Raw genomic sequence first — 23702 nt, forward strand, 5'->3', positions numbered from 1 at the left:
GATTGCTGGATTGCTGGATTGCTGGATTGCTGGATTGCTGGATTGCTGGATTGCTGGTTGCTGGTTGCTGGTTGCTGGTTGCTGGTTGCTGGTTGGGGATATCCTGATGATGCAGATTAGACTTTCCCCTAGGAACTCAATAACCCTAATCAGGAGAAAGTAGTCTAAAGACTTCTATTCTCTCTTTCCCCTCTAACCTTTCTCTTCTACTTAGTGTTAAAGGGAAGATTAGAAGGAATTAGGGTAGAATAAGGATGGAGAAAGATGGCAAATAATAGAACACAATAAAATTCCCCAAAAAGTATGCCTACAAGTTGGGACATTGACTGTGGAGGATACAGTCCTTTGTGGACCACAACCTCACTATTTGCAAGTCTTCAGTCTCTGCCGTTAAATTCAGGGGCTCCTTTGGTTTAGTGATGGAGTCTAATCTCCTCCCAGAGATACTTCTTCCTAGTATCAGAGACACATGGCATAGCCTGGATCTCAAGACAAGTGTACCTCTGCTCCTATCTCAATACACAAGTCTAGCTCACTGTGGGTGCCAAGCACTGAACCCAGAGACTGGCATCAGTTTTTCCATTCTGAATCTCAGAAAGCCCTTTGGAAAATATATGTGGAAATCCCCCTACTCCATAAGGAAGGGAAACTATAGGATTGTGAAGTAGGAGCCACTGCAGCCTGGGCTAGAGCTCAGAACACTAGCCCACCCCAGGGCCTCAAGTCCTCTGGGCCCAGAGGTTACAAGGCTGGGTGAGAAGTCCTATCCCTCAAACCACTCCATGGTTCAGGAGCCTCAGGAGGTGCAAACTGCAGAAGTCTTGCAGTTAGCTTGGCCAAGGGAGTTTCCAGGAAGGTGTGGACTCCCATGTCTATGCCCTCCAAGTAGACAAAGCTACCCTGTACCTGTCCAGTGTCAGTGGTCCTGATGAGTCTGTATGAGTTCCAGCCTGTAAATAAAGAGGTGACAGGTAAGTCATCTCAGCCAGCCATTTTTGCTGCTCCATCCTTTCTACCCTCTTCTTAGCCTCATCAAATGACCCTGGACTGAGAACACAGATTTTGTGTATTTCCTGCCTGTTACACTGTCTTCACCAAGGTACTGCCAAGTCAAGTCCATTGAACTGATTAGTATTTATTATTTAGGAGCCATGGGATTCAAGGCTATCATTCAGCCCTATGAGCTTCCAGCACTGGACCACATATGTGTCAATAGCACCACCAACCCTATGTGAGCCAGTATAGGGGCTATAGGAGTGACACTGAAAACTATTCCTTGGGATCTTAAGTCAGCACATCTGGCATCACAGACCTTTTGTTTGGTAGAGGGGCTAGCCTGTGGGCTTTAGTAGGGCATCAGGAGAAGTACATCTCCTATACTGCCATCTCTACCAGCTTCTTCTTGACTGACACCTTCACTCCTGTATTCTCTACCAACAAATCTTCATCAAGTAAGTGTGGGCAGCTTGGACATGGGTCCCCCATTCCTCCCTTAGTATTCTCACCATGCACATAAAAGAGAGGAAAAGCAGAACCTCACAGGTTGTAGTATTGAGCCACACAGGAAGTCTGTCCCCTAGCATAATTACCTTGCAGCCCCAAGTCTGCACTGCTTTGGGACTGACCACAGAGGGTATGAACCTTGCCCCTGCAGGAGCTTGGAACTGAAGGAGAGTAGGCACAGTGGGAGCAGGCGCTAAGAGTGGCAAAGGTATATTGACAGAGCTGAGTGGTGGGAACCAATGACCAGCCAGTGAAGCAGAGCTGCCTCCCATTCCTGATCTTCCTTTAGTCCCCTTGGAAGGCACAGCAGAGGTTCTGATGCCCTCTCTCCAATCCTAGAGGCACCATTTTCAGAATTATTGCAGTAAAGGGTCAATGAAACTATTGGTGTAAAGAGGAGGGGCAGGAAGTTACAAGGTGAGAAGTCAGAGGGCTTTTCTGAGTAGATTTGTATTCAGGATGTCACAGGTGCAGAGGAAGAGGAACCTGAGAAACTGTGATCCGGGGAAAGGGGAATTATGTGTGTATGCCCATCACCCGGAAAGTCCTGCTTTCAGGACTTACAAGTTCCTAACTCCACAATTGGGGTCTGCACTGGCTGGTTTTATGGGTCAACTTGACACAAGCTGGAGTTATCACAGAGAAAGGAGCCTCCCTTGAGGAAATGGCTCCATGAGAACCAGCTGTAAGGCATTTTCTGAATTAGTGATTAAGGGTGGGAGGGCCCAGTCCATTGTGAGTGCTGTCATCCAAGGCTGGTAGTCTTGAGTTCTATAAGAGAGCAAGCTGAGCAAGGCAGGGGAAGCAAGCCAGTAAGCAGCACCCCTCCATAGCCTCTGCATCAGCTCCTCCCTCCAAGTTCCTGCTCTGTGTAAGTTCCTGTCCTGACTTGTTTGATGATCAACAGCAATGTGTAAGAGTAAAATGAATAAACTCTTTCCTCCCCAACTTGCTTCTTGGTCATGATGTTTTGAACAGAAGTACAAACCCTGACTATGACAGTGTATTTCCATATAAAGGTGGAAATTGTCCTTTCTAGCCCTGAGAAGAATTGCACTGAAATTTTTGTGGGTGTTACATTGAACCTATAGATTACTTTTCATAAGATTTTTTTGCTATGACAATCTTAGCAATTTATGAGCATGGGAGATCTTTGCATCTTCTGATACTTCTGATATGTTCTTCAATTTCTTTCTTCAATGACTTGAAGTTTTTATCTTGAGTTACTTCAGACACTGTATATTATTTGTAGCTATTATGAAAGATATTTTTCTGATTTTTTTATCAGTCACTTGTCTTTGTATATAGGAGAATGACTGATTTTTGTGAGCTAATTTTGTATCCAGCTACTTTGTTGATTTATCAGCCGTAGAAGTTTTTTGGTGGAATTGTTCAGGTCACTTACACATGCTCTCATAGCTTCTGAAAATACAGGTGCTTTGACTTCTTCCAATATGTCTCCCCTTGAAATATTTCAGTCATCTTATTGCTTTAGCTTAGAAAATCAAGTACTATAGTGAATAGACATGAAGAGAGTAGACAAATTTGTCTTGTTCCTAATTTTTGTGGAATTGTTTTCAATTTCTCTCTATTTAAATTGGTGTTGTCTATGATCTCACTATAAACTGCATTATATTGACATCCATCTGGAATCTCTTCCGAAATTTTATCATGAATGCGTATTGGACAATGTAAAAGGCCTTTTCTGCATCTTCGGAGATGACCTAGCATTTTTTTTTTCAGTTTGTTTGCATGGTACATTGCATTTATGAGTTTTTCTGTGTTGAACAATCGTTGCATCTCTGGGATACAGTCTACTTGATGATGGAGGATGATCTTTCAATGTGTTGTTAGATTCAGATTGCAAGTATTTGAATATTTTTGTACCTATGTTTATGACGAATATTATGGTTTGGGTACCAGAGTTCCTGTAAAATGTATTGGCCAAGGTTCCTTCTGTATCTATTTTGTAGAATACTTTGAGGAACGTTGACACTAACACTTATGTGAAATTCTTGTAGAATTCTTCACTGAAATCACTGGGATTTGGGTGTCATTTGGTTGGGAGTGTTTTAATGACTGCTTCTATTTCACTAGGGGTTGTAGATCAGTTTGAATTGCTTCTCTAATTTCGTTTAACTTTGGTAAGTAGAATGTACTGAAAAATTATTTTTTCTTTTAGCTTTTCCAAATTGGTGGAGTGCAGGGTTTTAAAATATGTTCTTATGATTCTCTGGATTTCCTCAGGGTCTGTTGTTATGATTTGTTTTTCATTTCTAGTTGTGTTAATTGAAATCCTCTCTTCACCTTTCAATTTTTTTGGATAGGGTTTTGTCAAACTATCTGACTTTTTAAACTAACTCTCTCTTTGTTTTATTGTTTTTTTAGTATTTCTGTTTGTTTCTGTATTATTGATGTTATCCATGGGTTTGATAATTTCTGCCATCCCAAGGAACCCAAGGAAAATACAACAATTGTCATTGCATCCATGAAAATGGCAACGTTCTGAAGGTTGTGCCCTTTGATTTAAAACAGACAACAGGGACTTCCGGTCTGGGCCCTAGCATAGGGCAGGTCACAGGTGGCAGCTCCGTACCCAACCCCAGAAAACTGAGAGAAAAAGGGACTCCCAGGAGCTCTAACTCAGACAGCATCCCAGGTAAGGAAAAAGCAGCACTCGCCCCAAACAGGGAGCAACCGGGACCCACTAGGACCCAGGAATTCACTCCTGGCCCGGAGCACGGACTCCATCCAGTCTGGGCCTGAGCACTCGCAGATCCCAGGAGGCAGCTCTGCACCCAATCTCACAGAATCCAGAGGAAGCAGGGCTCTCAGGACCTCTATGCCAAGCAGTATCTTAGGCTAGGAGGAGGCAATGCTTGCCCCCAAACAGGGAGCAATCGGAACCCACTGGGACCCAGGAATTCACTCCTGGCCCTGAGCGCAGGTTCCTTCCGGTCTGAGCCCGAGCACTCACAGATCCCGGGAGTCAGCTCTGCACCCAATCTCTCAGAACCCAGAGGAAACAGGGATCTCAGTAGCTCTAATTCAAGCAGTATCTTAGGCTAGGAGGTGGCAACACTTGCCCCCAAACAGGGAGCAACCGGGGCCCACTGGGACCCAGGAACTCACTCCTGGCCCGGGGCATGAGTTCCTTCTGGTCTGAACCTGAGCAGAGCCTGGGAGTCAGCTCTGCACTCAATCTCACAGAACCCAGAGGAAGCAAGGATAGGAGGTGGCAATACTTGCCCCCAATCAAGGAGCAAATGGGACCCACTGTGACCCAGGAATCCACTCCTGACCCGGAGCCCAGGCCCCTTCCGGTTTCCACCAGAGCATGGAGCACATCTTGGGCCTCAGCTCTAACCCCAGCAGCAAAACACATCTCAAACAGTTCTGACACAACCTAGATAATAAGAAAGACAGACCCCAGTCAGAGACAGCACAGATAGCACAAAGGTGATCCAGATGGCAAAAGGCAAGTGCAAGAACACAAGCACCAGCAACCCAAGGTACTTGCCATCATCTGAACCTAGTTCTCACACATTAGAAAGTCCTGAACTCCCCATAGCACCAGGAAAACAAGAACCAGATCTCAAATCACTTCTAATGATGATGCTAGAGGACTATAAGAAGAAAATAAATAACACTATCAAAAAAACTTGAGAACACAGGAAAACAGGATGAAGTCCTTAAAGAAACACAAAAATCCTTTAAAGAATTACAAGAAAACACAAACAAACAGGTGAAGGAATTGAACAAAACCATCCAGGACTTAACAATGGAAGTAGAAACAATAAAGAAATCACAAAGGGAGACTACCCTGGAGATAGAAAACCTAAGAAAGAAATCAGGAGTCATAGACACAAGCATCACCAACAGAATACAAGAGATAGAAGAAAGAATCTCAGGTGCAGAAGATACCTTAGAAAATATTGACACAACTCTCAAAGAAAACACAAAATGCAAAAAGTTCTTAACACAAAATATCCAGGAAATCCAGGATGCAATGAGAAGACCAAACCTAAGAATAATAGGTATAGATGAGAGTGAAGATTCCCAACTTAAAGGACCAGTAAATATCTTCAACAAAATTATTGAGGAAAACTTCCCTAACCTAAGGAATGAGATGCCCATAATCACACAAGAAGCCTACAGAACACAAAACAGACTAGATCAAAAAAGAAATACCTCCCATCACATAATAATCAAGACACAAAATACACAAAACAAAGAAAGAATTTTAAAAGCAGTAAGGGAAAAAGACCAAGTAACACATAAAGGCAAACCTATCAGAATTACACCTGACTTCTCACCAGATACTATAAAAGCCAGAAGATCCTGGACAAATATCATACAGACCCTAAGAGAACATAAATGCCAGCCCAAGCTACTTTACCCAGCAAAACTCTCAATTACCATAGATGGAGAAACTAAGATATTCCATGACAAAACCGAATTTACACAGTATCTTCCCACAAATCCAGCTCTACAAAGGATAATAGCAGGAAAGCTCCAATACAAGGAGGGCAATCATAGCCTAGAAAGAGCAAGAAAATAATCCTTTTTCATCAAACCCAAAAGAAGATAACCACACAAACGATGTCTCCACTATTAGCAAAAATGACAGGAAGCAACAACACCCTCTCCTTAATATCTCTTAACATCAATGGACTCAATTCCCCAATAAAAAGGCATAGGCTAACGGACTGGATAAGCAAACATGACCCAGCTTTTTGCTGCATACAGGAGACCCACCTCAGTGACAAAGACAGACACCACCTTAGAGTAAAATGTTGGAAAACAATTTTTCAAGCAAATGGCCCTAAGAAACAAGCGGGAGTAGCCATTCTAATGTCGAATAAAATTGACTTTCAACTTAAAGCTATCAAAAAGGATAAGGAAGGACATTTCATACTTGTCAAAGGAAAAGTCAACCAACATGAACTCTCAATTCTGAATATCTATGCGCCAAATACAAGAGCATCAACTTTCATAAAAGAAACCTTACTAAAGTTCAAAACACATATTGCGCCTCACACAATAATATTGGGAGACTTCAACACCCCACTCTCAGCAATGGATAGATCATGGAAACAGAAAGTAAGCAGAGATATAGTGAATGTAACAGAAGTTATGAACCAAATGGGCTTAACAGATATCTATAGAACATTTCACTCTAAAGCAAAAGAATATACCTTTTTCTCAGCACCTCATGGTACCTTCTCCAAAATAGACCATTTAATTGGGCACAAGACAGGCCTCAACAGATATAAAAAAATTGAAATAATTCCCTGCATCCTATCAGATAACCATGGTCTAAGGCTGGTCTTCAAAAATGACAAAGACAATGGAAAGCCCACATTCACATGGAAAATGAACAACACCCTACTCCTTGATAATCAGGTAAGGGAAGAAATAAAGGAAGAAATTAAAAACTTTTTAGAATTTAATGAAAATGATGACACATCATACCAAAATCTATGGGATACAATGAAAGCAGTGCTAAGAGGAAAATTCATAGCTCTAAGTGCCTACAAAAAGAAACTGGAGGGAGCATACACTAGCAGCTTGACAATGCACCTGAAAGACCTAGAACAAAAAGAAGCTAATACACCCAAAAGGAGTAGATGGCAGGAAATAATCAAACTCAGGGCTGAAATCAACCAAATAGAAACAAAAAGAACTATCCAAAGAATCAATAAAACCAGGAGCTGGTTCTTTGAGAAAATCAACAAGATAGATAAACCCTTAGCTAGACTAATCAGAGGGCAGAGAGACAGTTTCCAAATTAATAAAATCAGAACTGAAAAGGGTGACATAACAACAGAAACTGAGGAAATTAAAAAAATCATCAGATCCTACTACAAAAGCCTATACTCAACAAAATTGGAAAATTTGGATGAAATGGACAATTTTCTAGACAAATACAAGTTACTAATGTTAAATCAGGACCAGATAAACCATCTAAACAGTCCCATAACCCCAAAAGAAATAGAAGCAGTCATTAAAAGTCTCCCTACAAAGAAAGTCCAGGACCAGACAGTTTTAGTGCAGAATTCTATCAGACCTTCAAGGAAGACCTAATTCCAATTCTTTTCAAACTATTCCACAAAATAGAAACAGAAGGTGCACTACCCAATTCATTCTATGAAGCCACAATTACGCTCAACTTAAACCACACAAAGACCCAACAAAGAAAGAGAACTTCGGGCCAATCTCCCTTATGAACATTGATGCCAAAATACTCAATAGGACCCAGCTATACCACTCCTGGGCATATACCCAAAAGAAGTTTCAACATACAACAGGGACACATGCTCCACAATGTTCATAGCAGCCTTATTTATAATAGCCAGAAGTTGGAAAGAACTCAGTTGCCCTTCAACAGAAGAATGGATGCAGAAAATGTGGTACATTTATACAATGGAGTACTACTCAGCTATTAAAAACAATGAGTTTACGAAATTCCTAGGCAAATGGATGGAGCTGGAAAATATCATCTTGAGTGTGGTGACCCAACCTCAAAAGAACATATATGGTATGCGCTCACTGATAAGTGAATATTAGCCCAAAAGCTCACAATTTCTAAGAAACTAGGTATTGACAACATAAAACTCACATAGAAGAAGGAAGACCAAAGTGTGGATGCTTTGGTCCTTTCTAGAAGGAGTATCAAAAGTTTCAACCAGAGCTCCCAAAGTCTAAACCAGAAGCCAGAGAGCACAAAGGGACAGATTCATGCACCTGTATAGGGAATTGAGGGTGACCTTGTTAGACTTCAGTGAAAGTGGAGGGCCATGGCCCCGAAAGTTTGGATCCCCTACTGTGTGGGAATTGGAGAGCAGGGAGATTGGACTGGGAGGATGTATGGAGAACACCCTCACAAAAATTAGGAGGAGGGCGTATGGGATAAGGGGTTTTGGGGGAGAATGGGAGAGGAGATAACATTGAAAGGTAAATATGTATAATATCCAATAAAAAACCACACAGATAAAGGGTCTAAAAAAAAGAGAGGGAGAGAGTTTACTTATTTTAAATTATTTTCAAAAGTTTCTAGGAGTTGCTAATTGGCTAAGATCCTATTTTAAGCTCTCCACAAAAGAATTTAAGTCTCTGTTCAATATTCTCAAGAGAGAGGTAAACCCAATTTTCCTCAACAATTAATTGACAAAAGAGAGGTAATCTCACAAAAAGTAGAAGAAGCTATTACTAATGGATATATTATATAGTCTGATTAGTTGACAGCAGTGCTATAACAGTCCTTTGACAAAAGATTATTAATTTAGATTTATATATCCTTAAATAGGGTCTTGATGACTCTCTGAGTGTGGAAGGAGCGACTGTTGGTGCTTCTGCCCTGATTTTACAAGAACTCTGAAAAATTGGCTTTAAAAACAAAAGAGGGGGAACAGTACCCCCTCAAAAGGAGTCCCCCTGAAATACTCTCCATCATGCCTTGTTCACTTTTATCTCTCTAAAGCTGAAAGCTCATGGCAAATCTGCTGCTGACTGCCTCTGGCACCACCAAGACCAACAAAACTTTGCCACAGATATGGGGAAGGACCCTCTTACCCTTCAAGGGAATGGCCCAGACCCAGTTCCCTTATGGGGCCAAGGACTGATATGCCTGTCCAATACCACAGAAGGCACAGCTAACCGGCTTCCAAAAAGATTAATGAAAAAAATAGATACCCCCACAAAGCCAGGCCCAACCATAAATACGATGAATAACAATTTACATCCAGGGAAGAGAAATCTCCCTGTGAATTCCCTTCTTTTTCCTTTCCAGGTAAAAATTAATCACCCGTGATGTCTGCTGTTAGAAGTTCTAATCCAGATGCTGGCCTCCGAACTTATACTACTCAGATCTTTGAAGGGCCACTGACAAGAACATCAAACAGCTAGAGATTGACATCACTAATCTGAAGAAATCCCTCGTTTTGCTGTCTGAAGAGACTTCCTAAAATCACAAAGATCATTATTGGACTTGATTTACTCTAGTACAATAGAAAAGGCTGTGTACAGCTCTTGACTGTGTACAACCCTCAAAGAAGAAGGTTGCCTTTACATAGACAAGGCAAGGAGGGTTAAAGAGAGAACGAAATAGGTAGTGAAGGAAGGCCCTAAGAAAAATCAGAAAGAGAACGAGACAGATGAATTCTGGTACAAGAATTTGTTTGCAGCCTCTCCAAGGTTGTCAACCCTATTTCCTTCCATCTTGGGACCATTATTTGGGTTCTTTTTGCTTTCTTCTGCTGGTCCTTGGCCCTCAAATAGGTGGACTAACTCTGTGATAAAACAGATAAATAATTTGGTAGCAAAACCTACTCAGATACATTATCATAAGTTAGCTATGGAGGACCACGAGACTCAAGATGAGGTTGTTACTTTATACAGGGTGTTCCCAAAACTCATCTCCACCCAACCTAAAAGAGGGTACTTCCATCCCTAGACCAAGCAGAGAGGGGCTACCGAGAACCCCCTCTGACAGGCGATCTGAATTCTTGCTTAGGCTGTGAGGCTAAGCACTGCAAGGGAATATCAATAAAAGATAAAAATATCTATCTGGGTTCCCTGAGGGACAAGCCTGACTGCATAGGGGTTGATGTCAAAAGTATCCCCTCTCCAAGAAAAAGACATCGGGACGGGTATGGCCCTCATGCCACACTGGACAACGACAGGGAAACGGGAGCCATTACAAAGTCCCCTTCAAATACTGGAGGTCAGGCCTCTATCCCCACCTTCGAAAGTTTAGAATTTCCACAGCCCTTCTATACTTAGAGAAGGGAGGAGATGTCAGGGGCAGCCCTGCTTACACACTGTAGGTCTAAAATCAGCCATAGGCATAAAATCAGCAATAGGCCTGTCATACAGGTATACTAACACCAAGTCTTGGGTCTCAGTGGAAAAACATTGAAACAGATGGCTATAAGTTAATGTCAACAGGCAGCTTTTGTGGAAATTTATAAGCCTGAGTAGTCATAGACCTTGTAAATAGGTAGCCTTGGCAGACAATACCAACTTAGATAAGGACAATCGAGTCATAGGCAGAGTCATAGTGACTTGTCCCCTGAACCTTCACCCAGCCAATACCCGGTTCTGAAGATATCTGTATTCCCCCTGAACACCCACACTTCAGTGTCATTCCCTTCCCCACATCCTGCCTTTCTGTGTTTATAACCCCTGTGTGAATTAATTACGATTTGAGAAAAAAAATTATAAAATTAGATACTTTCTGTAAAATATAGATTAGACATTGAATTGCTGTCAGCCCAAGAATGCTTTCTTTTGTATTTCTCAAAAAAAAAGAAACTGAAAAGAATATTTACAAAAAATAAATGCTATGAAAACAAAAACAAAACAAAAAAGAAAGAAAGAAAACACTGGGCTCAGAGTAAAGTAAACCTGAAGTATTTTTGTCCTATCATTTACTGTGTTTTGTTTTCTGTTTGTTTTTCTTTTGTTCTGTTTTGTTTAATTTTAGAAGGCAACAAAACATTCAGCCTACACTTGAATTTTATTAGCTAACAATATATTTGGTTCTGTGTTCATTTATTTATCATTGCAATATAAATTTTCAGATATAATACTGATAGGATGGTTCTGAGAAAAACATAGTAATTATAATGAAAATACTTAGTAGTGGAGGATATACTTAGTTTTAAATTTATTAGAGAATTTTAATTAAACGCATTTTTAAAAATCACCCATATTAAAATTTTCAAATACATTGTGTGTGTGTGTGTGTGTGTGTGTGTGTGTGTGTGTCCATTATGAGGAATGTTGTGAGAAGTTTTCTGAATATTTAACCATCTTTACATCTGTGAAATTAACCATGCCTAATTTATTTATTTCCCTGGATTTAATCTACCAGAAGAACATTTTATTTTAAATTTGTATGTAGGGAATGTTAATCTTGATGCACAAGCCCAATTGTGAAAGAAATACCACCATCTTCTTTTCTTCAAATCAATTTAATTCCATCTTTATCTATGCTACCTTCTAGGTTGGAAGGAAATTCAATGTCATGTTATTCTTAAATCTCTTTCCTATTCCCAAGGATACAATAAAATGTCTAGAATCTTAAAAAACATAAAAAAATAAAATAAAACAGACAACAGGCCTGCAGAAAGAATGGGGAATAGACCACTCCATTGGAAATACCGCACAATCCCCAAGAAAAGGAATCATAGAACAAGCCCACTCATCCCTCCAATAACAATTAAAGAAGGGGATGCTGGGAGACCAAGGTCTAAAGCCTCAAGACAAAGTATCAGATGCATTATTTACACTTAAATTTTAAAACTTTAAAGAAAGCATGCTTCCTCCCTATAAGCATTGGGACACCATACTGCACTGCATCACCCCTCTACCTTTGGTCTACTGGTAGGATTTCCTAACCAACATTTAAGGCGACCAACCTCACAGCTAATCATGGGATGAGAGGGGGTTTTTTTTTGTTGTTTTTTTTTTTTTTTAACTGAAGGAGCTTAGAAACCCATCTGGATTCCTGGCTAGTCCATCAAGCTCTATAACACCAAAGACCTAGTTGGAACATATCAAAACTGAGGAACACATTGCAGATCCTCTCACAAAGGGAGTCTGATGGGGAAGCGCGACTACTGGCAGCTGGGGAGCAGCACCCTCCTTACCATGGAACAAAAAGGGGAGGATCACAGAGAGCATGCTGGAGGAGAGGAAGCCCTCAATTAGGCCTGACACAAGTGACTTGGGGGACCCTTAAAGCCCTCATAAACCAACCCCAGATAATTTCCCTGAAGGGAAAGAGACAGGAACCTATACCCTATTCTTGCTCATGTTTGCAATTAAAGCAGCCAATCCACAGACACACGCCTCTCCCCTTTTATGGACAGTGATAAGAAAGCCACCAATCCTACTCCCTGTGATTTGGGATATCAGACTCACTATAATGTATAGCAATAACCTGTGGATGGGAGAAAACCGTTTTCCAGTCAAGTCCACCCTAAAAGTAGCCTTTAATGGCTTATAGTCTCTTCAGGAGGGCCTGGTGGGATTCTGCCTGAATGTAACTGCTTGTCCACTGGACTTTGTTGCTCTAGACAAAGTAGTAACAAGTGATTTTTATAATTGGACTAATTGACAATGTGGACCCCAGAAATGTTGGGCTGTTCCCAGTTGTGCCCTTTCTGTAGATTATGACTCCATGACTCATATCTGGTACACATTTATCAGTAGTTCAATGGCAGATATTAATGGAACTTTCTCGGTAACCCCCAGAACACTTCTCTTTTAGCTGACTCTATACCTTCTGCTTACCTGGAGGTCTCCCCGATATGTGACTAATGAAATTTGTATGGGGGTCAGTGGGGAGAGGGTTGGTTCCTTTATCCAGAATGGAAATCTACTTACATGAGATGCCTCTCAACTGACTTGCCAGTATCAGTGACCTCTCAAACGACATTCTAGGGCAAGCATTTTGCAATGTATTTGATCAATCTCTGCCTTATATTTTTTCCTGTAGACCCACAACCAGATGATCACTGGGCTCTCCAATCACTCTGAGGACAGTGTATCTCTGTGGCCCCTAGTTCTGTATGGATTATAGGCCATTCATCCTTATTAAGTGTGGCTCCTTTTATGGTTTCTTCTCTGAAGGAAATCGAACCAGACCTTTCTCAGAGGTTCATTGGACTTCAAACCACACCTCTCATGGTGGTCCAGCTCCCAATTTGACCTATGCTGGGCATTCCTGTGTGAGATCTCCTTTTTTATCCTTGTCTGGTTCCAAAGTGACACTCTCAGTGCCAAGTTAAACTGATAAGAAATAAACTACATTTTCTTCCCCAGCAAGGATCCAGTGTTCAGGGATACTGACATACCACCAATAAATGTAAATGTAACTGATGGCTGGACAGGGAACTTGTCATCTCTGATCATGTCCCATCCCTGCATCATTAAAAAGAGATTTTGGCACACGTGCCATCATTGCTGCCACAGTGGTAGGCTCTTAGCTGCAGCAGCTACAGCCACTGAAGTAGCTTTGCAAAACTCTCTGCAGACAGGGTGGCACACAATATGTGTAAACCTGATGATCTCCCCCACCCCGCTTTAGATAAGCAGTTCCAGTAAACCAGCTCTTCCACTTAGGTGTATTAAATTGACACCATCCAGTGGGACTTTTACAGAATGATATTAATCATCTATGGGATCTTGCCCAAGTTAATGGTGATCCATGCTATCCTGCTAGATGCTTAACACAGGATCAGACACACCACAATAGTATGGTAGCACTAAATTTACAGCATAGCTATATAACAGTACATGGGATTCCTCGTTCCTTTCTCTCTTACATCAGCTGCATCAAGACATTGCTTACATTAATACAACTTCTGTAAATGTTATTACCTTGGGCAAAATATACAGATGCTTTAAGACTGTAGGGGCAAATCTGCACCAACTAGTTTTCAAAGCAATCCTTCTTCATTTTTGGTATTATACTTGTTGAGGTGAAATTGTGTTTTCCATAATCTGAGGGTGAAACCATGGCCATACTATGTCAGTGTGAACACTCAGAAGAGCTAAGGAAAACCTGTGCTGTGCCAGGCTGCAGATATTTGTGAGACTGGCTATTAGGGCCTGGACATATAGAAGCATGGTGAGTTCTTAGCTGGCATTAAAGTCTGTCTGAGCTTGACCTCACATCACTCCTCTAGGAAGTCTGGCTGGGATAGGTGGGAGGTCCTGATCCTGTACATCTTGATATATGATCGCAGAGATTTCTGTGATTCTGAAACTCCTACTTATATGACTCCATCTTCAGCTTTATCATAGGCTTGAGAGCCTAGATTGTCCTGAGTGTTCAAACCAGCAAGGTTCCACCACGGTTTCTGAAATGTACATAATTGACTGTGAAGTTATCTTTTATAAGAATCTGCCACCAACATAAGCTACAGGATAGAGGTGGGATGGGTAGGGGATGGGTACATAAGATGTACCACATGACACCAGAGGAAATACAGGAATTAAATTATCTCATAGATAAATTGGGCTCATCATACACCTACAGAACATTTCATCCAAACATTTCAGAATATACATTCTTCTTAGCAGCACATGACATTTTCTATAAAGTAGTGTGTATACTGGGACAAAAAGTGAAATTTAAGAACTACAAGTTCAATGAAACTCACAGACATGCACCAAGGAACATTTTCTCTTGAAAAATCATCAATGAACTGTCTTTGAATGTTGGTCAATAAATGGCAGATACATTTCCTTTAGTTGTGATGCCAGAGTTCAGTCTTGGAAAATAACACCAGGATATGCAGAAAATGAAGGAGCTGGTTTCTTGGGCCAGAGATAGAAGCAATGGGGTGTATCTCAGCCCCACGGCTCATGAATTCCATGGTCACATAATAGATTAGAGAGAGAGAACATTGGCCATGAAGGGCTGAAACCACAAACTGGACAAGAGTGCTGTGGTGATTTGAACAGGAATGCCCCCCATAGATTCATGTGTTTGAGTGCTTGGCCCATAGATGGTAACAGTAGTAGGAGATGTGGCCTTGTTGGAGGAAGTGTGTCATTGTGAGGGCAGGCTTAGAAGTTTCCTATGTTCAAGCTATGTCCACTGTGGCACACAGTCTCTCCTTGCTACATGCAAATCAAGATGGAGAACTCTCAGCTCCATTTCTGGCACCATGTCTGCCAGCATGCTACCATATTTCCCACCATGAACAATAATGGATTTAACCTTTGAATCGGTAAGCCAACCCCAACTAAATGTTGTTCTTTATAAGAGTTGCCATGGTCATGGTGTTTCTTCACAGCAATAAAACTCAAACTAAGACTAGTGTACTGAGGAGCTATAGTGAAAGGGCAGCAGACCTTGCTGTTTGAAGGAGGTAAGAGCAGCCATAGATGGGCCTTTCTAGAAGAAACAAAACAACCAAGAAGGACCATCTTTAGTGCAAGCGTATAGGTACCCAAGATATCGGGGGACTGGAACAATGGAAGCAAGACAAATCCTCAGGTCGTACTACAGACTGTCTGACACTGGGCTAGTCGGTAGCTTCTCCTGATCCAGGATTCTTTAATGTATCCTGCCACGGTTCTTTGTGATTCTGAAGCATGCAACTACAGACTTATATTATACAGGCTCTGAGAGCCTAGCTAGTTCCGGACACTGGAACCATGGTGTCCCCCATTAAATTTGTAGAGTAGGTAAAGGACTGTGAACTCCTGCTCTCCATAGGAGCTGGCCATGAGAGTAATGCAGGAGGGAGATGGACATTGTAGGGGGATAAGATCTTCAGAGGAGCCAGATTTGCAGTGCATTTCAATGAAACAGCTATGTTATTACAGGGAAGCAGATGTAGACATAAAATCGTGACTGGGATGGGGGTCCCGAAAAGTAGACTCAGAAAACTTTCAGTATTTAAAGCAGTGAGTGGTTTTCAGAGTGCATGGCAAATTCATTTTATCCGTGTAACATTTCTCAGAGTTACATTGAATTCTCCTCCTGGGGATATCTTCCACATACATCTACTTAGAGGAGACAACCTGATGTTTCCACTGAAGGCTTTCTGCAGCCTCCTGTCAATACCAACACTTGCCATAGGCTTATTACTGAAATGGCTGGGAACACAGTGACTCTGGGCTTGAAGAGAGGATTACTGGTATCCTAGAAGGACCTTAGAAGTTCTGTTGTGCTTTGTACATGAGGCTACAGGTGAAGCACGAATGGCTGACTTCCCTTGGCCCTATCTGTTGCCTTCTGGCTCTTGTAATCTCTGCCTTGTGAGTTCAAGTTCTATGATTTTGCCCTGTCCCAGCAAACTTTCCACCTACTTTAGGTGGGGTCAAACTTCCTGTCTGAGAAAGGTCCCAATATTCTGTTTCCTGTCAGTGACACACTGGCAACAGACTTGGGCCTTCAGGTCTAACATATCACTAGGCTAACTTCCTCCTAACTGGTCAAATGGTGTAGCCTATGGGCTCCTGTTTCTCACTCTCTTCATGCATGGCAAGACTCTTAAGGGAGACATACGAACCTTTTTAAAACTGGTAAGTTCAATGAACTTGGGGGCTGGGACTACAGAGAGGGAGTAACTCACAGAGATGTCAGAAGACCTTGTTAGAAATGTGTGTCTCCTAATTCCCTCACCAGGGCCTGTGAAATGACTTTGCAAACAAGGGTGCCTACCTCCAAACTGGTGGTCAGAGTTCAACCCCAAGAACCTACATTGTGGAAAGAGATAACTGACTCCCAAAGCCCAGACCAAAGTACATAGACCAAAATACACAACCAAGGATACAGAGTAGCAATCAGCCAAGCAAAGGATACCAGCCAGAGGAGGTCATCCATACTGAGGAGCCAGCCCAGAGTGAGGGGTTCTGAACTAAGCTGGACATGCAAGTCAGAGGATAAAGGACCAGATGGATCTTTTCCCTCTGTGTTTTTGTAGCTGTAGCTGCTACTGGACTTTTGGATGATAATATAATATATTCATGCTGCCAAGTATCTGTGAGTGCGCCAAACCCTAGGATAGAACAGATCAGCATCTTTCAACAGGGCACTGTACACAGTTATTAGGGTATACAGAAGTTCCTGGTGCACCCACCATGCCTCAGTTGACTTTGGCCGTCTCTGGGTTCAGTTCACCATGTACATAACCTGGTGAAAGGCAGGTTGGATTTCAGTACAAAAGGCATGTGTGTTCTGAGCCTATCAGCAACTTTCAGGCCCTTATCACAGGTTGACCCAGAATGGCTTTATGCCCAGAGCATGTGCTACAGTTGATGATCCCTGCCCACTCACACCTCTTCCTGGGCCTCTCCAATCTGATAGGGTAAACTTCATTGAACTCTTCCTAAGCCTTCACAGTCCAATCCACTGAACACACCTCACCTGTTACCCCTGCTATGGGTCACCAGACTCTAGAAGGTCACCAAGGTTCACCATTCAGCAGGATCTGCCTGACTCACTCATGGATACAGTTTGGACATTGCTCACTCATGGCTACTGTCTGGGACATGGCTCACTCATGGCTACTGTTTGGATTCCTGGGCTTAGAATCAGTGACAGTTGTAAGAAGGATAGAGTTGCATCCTATTCCCTCCCTGATCTCACCCTATTCTGCAACATACTTGGGAACATCACATTGTCAGAGCCTGTAGATAATGCCCAGGATTACTTAAAGCAGATGTGTTGGCTGAATGCTTTGTGTCACACCTGTGAAGCCAGAATCCAAGAAGCTGAGATAGCAGGCCTGTCTGGACTACAGATAATATTCTGTCTCAAAAATAAAATGAAAAGCAGAAAAAGAAATGTGTTCACATAATTTGAGTTCTGCCAATGTCTCCTGTTCTAGGGTCTGGCTTTTTAGCTAACAGCCAGAAGGACATTTTATCTGATCACACAAGATTTCATTGATTTTCTTAGAAGATAAAGCTTTGTGGGCATAGTCAGGCTCTAAGTAGGACCATTTCAGTATTTGTTGTCTGTTACAATAACTGTCAAGCATCAGTGGCTGGTGCCATCAGTAATATATATGGGCAAAGGTGCTGTGTGGTATGGTAAGGCTTTGTTTGTAGGCAGCAAGTCACAGGAGACAGGATGAGCATTTAGTCTCAGAGAGATGTTGAAAATTGTTCTTTTGTGACCTTGGCAACATTCACAAACATGGCATCAAAGATACTGATTCACATGGGTCAGATCAAGGTGGGCAGCAATTCTGGAGTGTGAGAAAGTGGTGCCTTGGGGGCAGAGAGTGTCTAGAGGTAGGAGCTGGTAGAAATCAGACAGAGAGAGAGAGAGAGAGAGAGAGAGAGAAGCAGACAGAGACAGAGCAGGAGGAGGAGGGTTTAACTGAAACCTTCTATATTCTTAGGCACAGAAAATCAGGACTGTTTACAGACAGCATCCAAAGCAACTTTTTCAGAGGTAAAGAAGAGTTAACAAAGCCACGGTGGCCAACTGCTTATCTTTACCCAATATCAACACTTGGAGCATACAGGATTTTTAAGTCATTGACTAGTTTTCCATCATCTCTTCATTTCCTGATATTTGCTACAACAGGTTGGACATTTTATGTACAGGACAGAGCTGTTATTTTTCCCAGCAGCTCTCTTGTGAGTCCTGGCACAGCTGATAACGATGATGATAATAATGGTGTCTCTGTGTGTGTGTGTGTGTGTGTGTGTGTGTGTGTTGTATATGTATGTCTCTGGGTGTGTGTGTCCTTGGCTGTGTCTATGTGTTTGGGTCTGTGTGTGAGTCTGTATATATGTGTGGAACGGTGTGTGTGTCTCTGTGTATGTGTGTATTGCAGGTGGTTGAGTCAATGTGTATGTGTGAGTCTTTGTGTCATTCTGTCTCTGTCTCTGTCTCTCTCTCTCTCTCTCTCTTTCTCCCTTTTGCAGGATTCATGGAATAACTGGAAGGCCAACCCTAGGACATTACTAAAGTGATGCTTTTTGTAGTGTCTCTTTCCCACAAAGGGAAAGAGAGAGAGAGAGACAGAGACAGAGAGAGAGAGAGAGAGACAGAGAGAGAGACAGAGAGTTTGTGTGTGTGTGTGTGTGTGTGTGTGTGTGTGTGTGTTTGTGTGTGTGTGTGTGTGTGTGTGTATGTTAACAACAGGATTCAGTTGGGTTCACAAGGGAAGAACTCTTCACGCCTGCAGGAAGGCTTATGTCTGGTACTTCCACTAGGCCTGAATGCATCATTGAACTCCCACTGCACACATCACTGTGAGGTTTCCATGGCATTTCTGCCAATGAATTGGACATTGGCAAAGAGGATTTTAGATTTTGAGTAACTCTGTTGTTGTTGGAAAACTTAATTGTTGAATGTTTGTACATAGCCTGGTTAACACAAACAAAAAAAAATATGAAGTAGTGAACCAACCTCACTTCAGGTATGAAAGTGTTTCTTTCCCTGGAGTAAGGTTCCTTGTGTTCATTTATGTCAATCACTCTCTGATCTCTGCTCCTGGAAACCACATGACTGCTTTCTAATGGAATTGTTTGGAAATGGTCTATGATTTAGAAACATCAGGGCCCTGGCTAGTCTATCATGGAAAAGAAATCATTGGTGAAACATTCTGTTACTAATAGATTAATTAATAATCTTGGAGATGGAGATTCAGGGGCCATCTTTGACTAAGGGCATCAGTCATACATGAATATATATTTATCCACAACCAAGCTGATGGGCTTTTGAGTGGTTTCCATGGTTTTGTTCCTGTTGTTATTGCTGTTAAGCTCTTACCAACTTTTTATAACATGATATTTTCTTTGCTGTTGTTGTTTATTTGATGTTTTTTACAATCAGTAATTTTGTTTCCTTGTGCTAAAGCCCTGAAAGCAGAATTTATCAATCACAGGACAAGGGTGTACTTAATTTTGAGGAAAAATGCCACCCTGTCATTCAAAGAAACCACAAAATTTTGAATCTCCTCCAACCGTGTATGGGGGTGCTTCATGCCTGTGCCAACAATGGATATACTAAATGGGTATAGAGGGGTGTCTCAATGCACGTGTTTCCATGAATGTTCATCCTATACTTTTAGACCTCGGTTTTAATATCTCTCTGTCTGTCTGATTGTCTGTTGGTTAGACTGTGTCCCTGACTCCCTCAACAGAAGAGAACCTGTGCTTTCTCCAGTCCACATTTTTGCCATGTCTCTAGTTTCTGAATGATTTCCTCCAGCTGAGCTACAAAAGAGTCTGGAGTTAGGAAAAAGCACCAGAATGTTTAGGAAACATAAAGGTATTGGTTCCCTGACCCAGAGATTGTAGGAGTTGGAGATCTTTCAGTCCCCACAGCTTAAAAGTTCCTTGGATCCAAATACTAAAAATAAAATGTCTACCAGGAAGGGCTGGGACCACAGATTGGACAAGCATGTGTTGGAGAGACAACACTGTATCAAGGAGACATGAAAAAGCAGGAATGTAAAGGAAATCCTGCAGTGCTGGCCTATGGGATCATATATCATCTGGGAATGAAACCATAGCACCAAATCCAACCTTACATACAAAGGACTGCCTTACATTGATCTACACATTGGACATTCTTTGATATAGCTTGCTAAGACTTTTGATCAGAAACTTCTATTCTGGATATGCAAACTGAACCCCATGGAAGTCACCTGACAGAGAAGGGAGGTTGGCAAGGGGCTTAGCTGGTTAGGGAGTTTGTTGCCAAGCATAACAACCTCAGTTTGAACCGTAAACCCAGATGGTGGAAAGAGAAGTAATTCTTACAAATTGTCTTCTGACCTCTCAATGTACCTGATTGAACATACATGTACACAATGCATAAGAAAATGATAGAAAACTTTAAAATGTTTGTCAATGGACAAATGACTGTGAAGTTGATCTAAACAGGATCTGGGCTGTGAGTAACCACATTATACAGATGGAGGAGAAGTGTTAGAACTTCAGTGTCTTTCAATGAAGCCACCATGACCTAACAGGGGATGTGTATCTGTGATCCTAAGGTCAACATAAGCAACATGGGCCTCCAGGGAGGACTCACTACTCTATGAGTGTTGTGAGCACAGAGGAGTCTTGAGGGTGAAAGGTACACTCAAACTCCTGCCCTTGTTCTTCTCTTTAAGTTGGTATGACTAATGTATATCTTTTGATAGGAGCCCCATGGCTTCTCCTGATACCGCTTTCTGTTCCCTAGTCTTCACACCAACATCCATATTGGGTTGGTGAGTAAAAGACTCACGGAACATAATGACTCCATATTGGAGATCAGAGATCCTGACATACGAAAAGGACTTCAGATGCCATGCTGTGTCTGTCCAGAAGGAGAGGGAAGGAACAGAAAGTGTAGAAGTGGCTTTGCCCTGCCTGCTGGCTATTGGCTTCCTGTGGCTTCTGCCTTATCAGTTCTTCTGCAATAAGAACTTTGCCCCATCCAATCAAATGTCCACACAAACACCGATAAAGGTACAAATTCCTGCCTGAGCCAGGCAGATCTGTTCTGTTTCCTGCTGTGAAACTCTCATCTTACAGCAGCACAGGTTTAAGCCTGAGATTCAACCATGTCATTCGCTAAACTTCCTGATTGGCTGTATGTTGTACCCTATGGGCTCCTTCTTCTCCTCCAGCCTGTGCATGGTGAGACTATCTTAGTGAGCAAAAGGGACCTGGGTCACACCTGCCCCAGTTCTGTAGAATCAGAGGATGAGCTTGTGGGATGGAAGGCAATAGGGAGGGAAAAGAAGCTGGTGGAGAATGACAGGTGACAGCATAGGGATAGTGTGCTTGCTAGTATCCCACCAGGGTACAGAAGGGTGATAAATATCTGACATTACCACATACTGAAGAGGCAACAGAGACAGAAGAACAAGCAAGACAGGTCCCTCCTCTGTGTGTGGTTGTACCTAGAAATGCTACTGAACATGGATAATGACAATAATTCCTTCATAATGCCAAGTGGCTCTGAGCCTGTCACTTTGTTGAATACGGAAGAGCCCTGTCAGTTTGGAAGAAGGTCAGTGGACAAGGTATCTGTCCCTCGGTGATCCAGAAGCCCTCATTCCCACATCCTACTGCAGAACTGAGACAACCCAGCTTACCTCCCCCATGGATCATGGCAATGACAAGGTAGAAATTCCCAAATGTGGTGACAGCTGATGACATCTCTCTACTTACAGGCCAGGATTCAGACAGCCCCATCAGGAACACACACACCGGCCAGGTGAGAGGCAGATTTGTCCATGTGAAGGACACTAAAGCTGGTGTCCACACCTTCCTGGGAATTCCCTTTGCCAAGCCTCCTGTAGGACCACTGCGCTTTGCACCTCCTGGGGACCCTGAGCCATGGAATGGTGTAAGGGACGGAACCTCAGAACCTGCCATGTAAGTTCTGGGACCTAGGGGACTTTAAGCCTGTGCTCTAGGCCACAGTGAAGTGCTTCCTCCACCTCAGCTCTATAGCAGTTTTCTGCCTGTGCTGAGGGGCATCTCCAATGCATGTTTCTGACAAATGTGCTAAGGATTACAGTAGAAAAACGCTCCTTGCCTGCTAATTCAGAGTTTGGCACTTTGTGTTATTTCTATTGCTGTGATAACATATCTTTAGATAGTAAATTAGTGAAGACAGATTTTATTATGGCTGTCAGTTCAAGCATATAATCAACCATAGGTGGGAAATCACAGAGGCACAAGTTTAAGAAAGCTCATTGCAACACATCCATAATGAGTAACAGAGTTTAAAGTCACAGGCATGCCTAGTAACTTTCACTTACCTTCTCCATTCTTATACAATCCAGTAGCCCTTACTAGAGTATGGTGCCACCTACCATGGGCAAGTATTCCTATTGGAAAGAATATTATCAAGATAAATTCTACTGACATTCGGATCTCCCAACAGGATCAAAAAAAAAAAAATCTCTTAGAAAGATTCCTTTCCCAGATGATTCTACAGTGTGTCAAGTCAACAATCAAATCTAACCACCATGCCAGAATTTAAATTTTATATATAGAAGGATTGAATATTGGAACAGAAAGCATATCAATTTTCAGTAAATCTGTCATAAGTCTCCATAAAGTAGTCCCCCAGAATATAACTATGTATGGTACGACCTCCATGAAAAACTTTGTCTCTATTTGTACAGGACTGGTGGCCTTTACTGTGGTAGGGACTTTAGAGAAGACTCATGTCAGCAAGCCATCATGGAAAGCAGCAGCTGTGGGTTCCTAAGAGAAAATTCAGACTAAGATACAGATTTGACCACCACATACCTTGAAATTCCTGTCTTCCATTTTCACTAGGTGTCTGCAGACTGATATGATGAATTTAGAGATTAGGAAGGAGATGAAGCTGAACATACCTCTCATCTCTATGTCTGAGGACTGCCTGTATCTCAACATCTACACACCAGCTCATGCCCATGAGGGCTCCAACCTGCCTGTGAGTGCCAGGCTATGGCCACGGGGAACAGGTCATTTATTCTGTGGAGGACGGGAAGGAACAAAATAATTCTGAGCTCCACTGTAGTTTAGATCCTGATTAGTAGTCTAACCTTACTGAGTTCAAGAAGGTCATGTCAGCCCATGGTGAGCTGCTTAAAGGAGTGTGTGAGTGTGTGTGTGTGTGTGTGTGTGTGTGTGTGTGTGTGTGTGTGTGTATGTCTCACAGTCCCGGGCACTTCTATCAATTTGGCACACCAGCTGAATATTGACATCACCCA

The 23702-nt window shown here is 42.2% G+C and overlaps 1 protein-coding gene and 1 long non-coding RNA gene across 3 annotated transcripts in view; one reads left to right on the plus strand and one right to left on the minus strand.

Moving 5' to 3' along the window:
* LOC114631001 overlaps positions 1–23288 on the minus strand; it is a 24826-nt gene extending 1538 nt beyond the window's left edge. Inside the window, exons 1-2 of the long non-coding RNA XR_003712889.1 lie at positions 23254–23288; positions 907–950 (exon numbers count right to left, since the gene is read on the minus strand). This is a non-coding gene — a long non-coding RNA (uncharacterized LOC114631001). The remainder of the gene's footprint in view (positions 1–906; positions 951–23253) is intronic.
* LOC114630975 (pyrethroid hydrolase Ces2a-like) overlaps positions 21488–23702 on the plus strand; it is a 7071-nt gene continuing 4856 nt past the window's right edge. For both annotated transcript variants that reach the window (XM_028779297.1, XM_028779298.1), the window contains exons 1-3: positions 21488–21624; positions 22164–22368; positions 23284–23422. In XM_028779297.1, the coding sequence (XP_028635130.1) occupies positions 21549–21624; positions 22164–22368; positions 23284–23422 (420 nt within the window). In that variant the 5' untranslated portion in view covers positions 21488–21548. The remainder of the gene's footprint in view (positions 21625–22163; positions 22369–23283; positions 23423–23702) is intronic.

The sequence above is a fragment of the Grammomys surdaster genome, unplaced genomic scaffold, assembly GCF_004785775.1.
Source record: "Grammomys surdaster isolate TR1022 unplaced genomic scaffold, NIH_TR_1.0 349, whole genome shotgun sequence".
Classification (NCBI taxonomy): domain Eukaryota; kingdom Metazoa; phylum Chordata; class Mammalia; order Rodentia; family Muridae; genus Grammomys; species Grammomys surdaster.